Raw genomic sequence first — 5,061 nt, forward strand, 5'->3', positions numbered from 1 at the left:
GAACAAAAGAACTGACAGATTCATGATTGTCAATAAAATCGGATGAAAAGCTGACTTTTTGTTGTCAAAATATCGCTTGAAGGGAAGCTGTACACCAGTCGAAAAACTTTTTTTTTTTTAAAGACGCTTTTTTTTTCTTAAAACGTTGCCCCTCATCCCTTTATCACTTTTTTTTCTTTGAAAAAATCTAGGATCCGTGTAATCCATGGGAAATAAGCGTCACCACCGGAACGTTTGTCAGATTCTCTCTTCCCTGTCGGTTAAGAAAATAAAGGATATTTGTTTTGCATATATGAGAAAGCAGCACCGTAGCTGAGGGGGAAGGGACAGCATCGAGGAGGGGTGGCCCAGGAGGACGGGGGAAGTTTGCTGGGGTCGATTTTTTTTGGGGAGGGTAGTGTCTTTGCCCCCCTCATCAGTTCATGTGGCTGCCCCAAAAACATCCTCTTCTCTCCTTTAGTCTCTGTCCAGGGCCTTTCTCTCCTCTGCGGTCCTCTCTCGAAAAGGTGTACTGAAGCATCTTTTTAGATCAGTATACATATCTAAATATACATATATGTGGAGATACATATATTTAGATATGTATAAGCAGACACAGTATATATATGCATATATATAAATATATATATATATATATATATACCTCGTATATATGCATATACTTTTTCCCTCTTGCATCTTGTTTACATTTTAGATTTTTCTGAATTCCACAAAGTGATGAATCTGAAATCCATGTTCATGCTCGTGGCCTTTGTCCATGTGTCCGTCAGTTGCCTAGGTACCAGGACTGCGGGAGAGAAACAGAGAAGAAAGAACACGGCATCAGAAAAAATACCTCAGACCCGAGGCTCAACCAATGAAAATTGGCACATTCTGAATCAATGCCCAGATTCTGTCAAATGACTTACAACCACAGGAAATAATATATATGCTGCCAAAATATGAAGCATTAATGTATAATAGTATGTGCCAAAATATGAAACATTAATGTATAATAGTATGTGTGTGTGTTTTGGTGTGGCTGGGCAATACAGTTGAATCGAATTGAACTGAATGGATATTAAATTAATTGAACTGAATTAAATGTGTAAATCTCAGTGGTCTTTCACTGTTCAGTGGTGTTGGTGTATAATATTGTTCAGTCTGACTGATTGATTGATAAAGTAATAGTTATTAAGAGGGTTTATATGCACTTTGAAAACACTATGATTATCTAAGCACTGCATTGCATTTTAACTGTAGGGGAATATTTGTGAAAGTTTATCCTTATTTGAGATTTGTGAGGCAGGCATGCAGACACGCTCCACTGAAAATCTACCTAAAATTGCATGACTCTGCCTTACACTGGGATTACCATGAATACTCATTTCAATTAGTTCAATTTCAGAATTTAATTACGTTGCGGTTTCATTTCATAATTAAATCATGCATTAACTCTGTTTCTCATCTGCATGGTTGCCCATGGAGGTCCCCCCCCCCACACACAAAGACAGCTCCCAAATTTGCTCTGTTTCTTCACAGTAGCAGCATCTAAATAAGCAGAGAGCAATGGGCGGTCCCTGGTGTCAGGAGGCCAGATATGTTGTGATGTGCTTAATGGTTATAAATTATGTAGAACTACGAGCCCCGGTCAGGCCAAGTCGACAGAGAGTGCCTGCGCTTTCCAAACTCTCTGCAATCAGAGTCGTCTTTGCTAATGGTCTCCGAACACTTAGCACACGCCAGAACCTTGAACCAAATGGAGCCATTAAAAATAATATGGAGTAAAAGAGCTGTTAAAGCCAAAGAAAGATCCCAGCAGGAACCCACCCAAACCTTTTAAAAACATAATAGGATCTTGGCTTCAGTGCGCCGACCGCTGAAGACTTTTTAAACTTTGACAAGGTTGAAAAAAAGGAGAAGAAGATTGAAAAAAGAAGTATATATGTATTTTTTGAAGACCCCCTACCTCAGTTTTTTCCACTAAGGTTTGAGTCATTTCATTGCCCTCTCACAGATGTATATTACTGCACCCAACAGTATTGCTTTATTAAAGCTAAACAAGGAAAAATGGTTATGTCCAGTGGAAATAAATAGACTGCTTGATTTGCCAAGCTGAGAAATCCTCCCTCAAACTTACGCTTACTGCACAGACATAAACCAAGCCTGTACACTCCATTAGCACTGATAAAGTAAAACAACAAATGAGTGTGTGTGTGTGTGTGTGTGTGTGTGTGTTTGAGTGTGTGTGTGTGTGTGTGTGTGCGTGTGCGTGTGCGTGTGCGTGTGCGTGTGTGTGTGTTTGAGTGTGTGTGTGTGTGTGTGTGTGTGAGTGTGTGCAGCGTGCATTTGGATGGCCTAGAGACACAGAAAGGCCGAGCACTACTTTTTTCCCATTGTGCGTGGAGAATAGAGAGAAAATAGAATGGTGCAGCGTGATTAAAAAAAAAGTTAAACAAAAAAAATAAAACAAGAAAAAACCTGGTAGTTGGAAAAGGAGATGGGAGATGAAGTGCTGAGGTCCAGGGAAAAGCAACCCATGCCACATGAAAGGGCCAGTGCAGTAATTCACAGGGCCTGCCTGTCTGGCTCCTCTAATTGCCCAGCCAGACCTTGCCAGTTAATACAGGGGGCAACGTCCGCCTGCCAAGACCGCAAACTCGCGGGAGCCTCCCGTGTGTGTGTGTGTGTGTGTTTGAGTGTGTGTGGGCGTGTGTGTGTGTGTGTGTGTGTGTGTGTGTGTGTGTATGTGTGTGTGTGTGTGTGTGTGTGTGTGTGTGTGTGTGTGTGTGTGAGTGTATGTGTGTGGTGTGTTTGTGTGTGTGTGTGTGTGTGCGTGTGAGACAGAGAGAGAGAGAGAAAGAGGGAGAGAGACAGTGAGAGAGAGTGCACATGTCTGTGTGTGTGTGTGTGTGTGTGTGTGTGTGTGTGTGTGTGTGTGATGGTGTCGGTGAGGGATGGTGAACAGTGCTGGAACTGCTGTCTGTTTTCCCAGACTGCACACGCAATCAGAGGGCAGGCTCGTCTAAACGCACGCAAGGGCTGTCCCTGGCAGAGCAGAGGGCACCCAGTGGCTCTGGCCATCATATCAATAATGAAATAATCCACATTTGTGGATTTAGGGGAAGGATTTATCTTTTCTTCATATTGCAGAAGCAGTGTTTCGTGGGACCAACTGGTCCTATGTGGAATCAAGCCGAATAGCAGAATAAAAGATTGTCAAGATCAATTAGCATTCCCCCACAGGAACACAATGAGGAACCTCTCCTCTTCCCCGAGAGTGTAACTGTAAACGTGTTAGCCCAGTACCATCTCATCTCCCGGGCTTCCTGGCCGTCTGCAGACCTCCTAGGGTCGGCCCACAGTGGAATTATTGTAGGCCCTTTGTCAAAGTACATTACACACTGGGTGGAAGGAAACAGCCCCGGGAGACTGCCACTGGGACAACTGAACACATCTGAGTGTTTTTTCGGCCTCTGGAGCTCGTCACTGTTTTTTCCTTTATTTTCTTTTTCTTACTAAATGATCCCGTGCCAGTTTGGTTTCTTGAATATGTAGCCCCCCACCCCCCCACCCCCACCCCCAACATAAATATACAATCTGGTCCCTCCAGAGAAGCAAGTCGTGGCTGAATATATTTCCAGTTTACATTATGGAAATGTGATCTGAGTTCTCAGTGGATGCTGGTCGATTAACATGCTAAGATCTCCCCCCTGTTGCTCCGAGCCCTCGCCTCACAAACAAACTGTGGGGTTAACCTTAACCAGCCGCCAGTTAACCAGTCAACAACCAGCACGTGATTCCAGCCGTGTTTTAAAACAGCTCGCGTTTGACACGAAGAATGCGTCCCTTACAGCTTGTTGACCGGCGCTCACTGTGTGATGAGGCTGGAAAAAAAAGATGGCATGTCATGCCACGTCACGCATTGTCTTAGGTAGCCAGTAAGGAGGCCACAAAGAGTTCTATGTAGCCGAGTTCCACTGGTGCTTGTGGTGGTGGCAGCGTCGCGGTAAACATGCACCCCTGTCCAACCGATTTGCTCATTCTGGCGGAGTACAGTCTCCCCCTCAGGCCTGAAACAGATGCAGTTTCCTCTCTGTAACCCACACGGGCCAGTTAAGTAACTGCCAGGCCAAACCAGGCGAGGAACAGAGAGGCAGAGAGAGCTGGAGTCCATCGCTGTTGGGTAAACAAACTGCACGAAAGCTCCGACTGACAGAATCACAACTTCACTGGGCGTGCGACTATGAAGTAGGAAGTAGAAATTAGGAAGTGGGAAGCAAGACTCGCTGGTGTCGGCATGGGACACCGAGCCTAAAGGCCCATTTAGTGGGACAAAGGAACTCTGCGTTTCCTTTCATGAACGCCTGGAAAAACCCACGCCTGCCAGAACCCCTCGCCTGGCAAAAGCCACTCGCAGCTACGACAGTGACCAGTTAGTCAGCAAAACAGAGAGAATCCTCAAACAAACAGCTACTGGGCCACCAGTAGTTCACCTTTGAGTCACGGTAACAGAATGAAGCCTGGATTAATGGCTAATGATTTAGCACTGAAGCATGTCTGACTTCAGACTATGGGATTGCTGAAATCATGTGAGGCGGAGTGCAGGGGAATAATCAGAAGCCTTTGTCACCCCGGCCTCAAAGCTGGCACGCAGCGCACGATATATTACAACATACGTTTGTAAGCACCGGTTTCCTAAATAGCTTTCATTACATGCTAATATGCACAAATCCAGATGAACATAACAACATTTTTGTCATGGGAAAGTCATCTAGTGGGGCCCAGTCCAAGCTAATAGGCGGTTAATGTTTTTTTCTCTCTCTCTCTTAGAAATATTTTTGTTTCTTGTAAAAAATGGCTTTAAGAGTTTAAGGTTGAGTAAATTGGCCTTGGGTTGAGTGCGTTCACAATCACCGGATTGAGTGAAGCACGCTAACGAATCCACACAACATTCTCCTCCTAACAGAATGTCCATGGCGACCGCAAGTCACTCAGACTGGTTATTGACACGAGGACCTCTGCTGAATAACATGCACTGGACCACAAAAGCAAACGGAGCATGCAAATGCACGGCGCAGG

General features: G+C 44.7%; 1 protein-coding gene across 4 annotated transcripts in view; it reads right to left on the minus strand.

Annotated features, from left to right (window-relative positions):
• Nucleotides 1-282: 282 nt before the first annotated feature.
• nfic (nuclear factor I/C) overlaps nucleotides 283-5,061 on the minus strand; it is a 68,528-nt gene continuing 63,749 nt past the window's right edge. For all 4 annotated transcript variants that reach the window (XM_031574547.2, XM_031574546.2, XM_031574548.2 and 1 more), the window contains one exon: nucleotides 283-787. In XM_031574547.2, coding sequence (XP_031430407.1) covers nucleotides 767-787 — 21 coding nt within the window. In that variant the 3' untranslated portion in view covers nucleotides 283-766. The remainder of the gene's footprint in view (nucleotides 788-5,061) is intronic.

The sequence above is a fragment of the Clupea harengus genome, chromosome 10 (genome assembly GCF_900700415.2).
Source record: "Clupea harengus chromosome 10, Ch_v2.0.2, whole genome shotgun sequence".
Classification (NCBI taxonomy): domain Eukaryota; kingdom Metazoa; phylum Chordata; class Actinopteri; order Clupeiformes; family Clupeidae; genus Clupea; species Clupea harengus.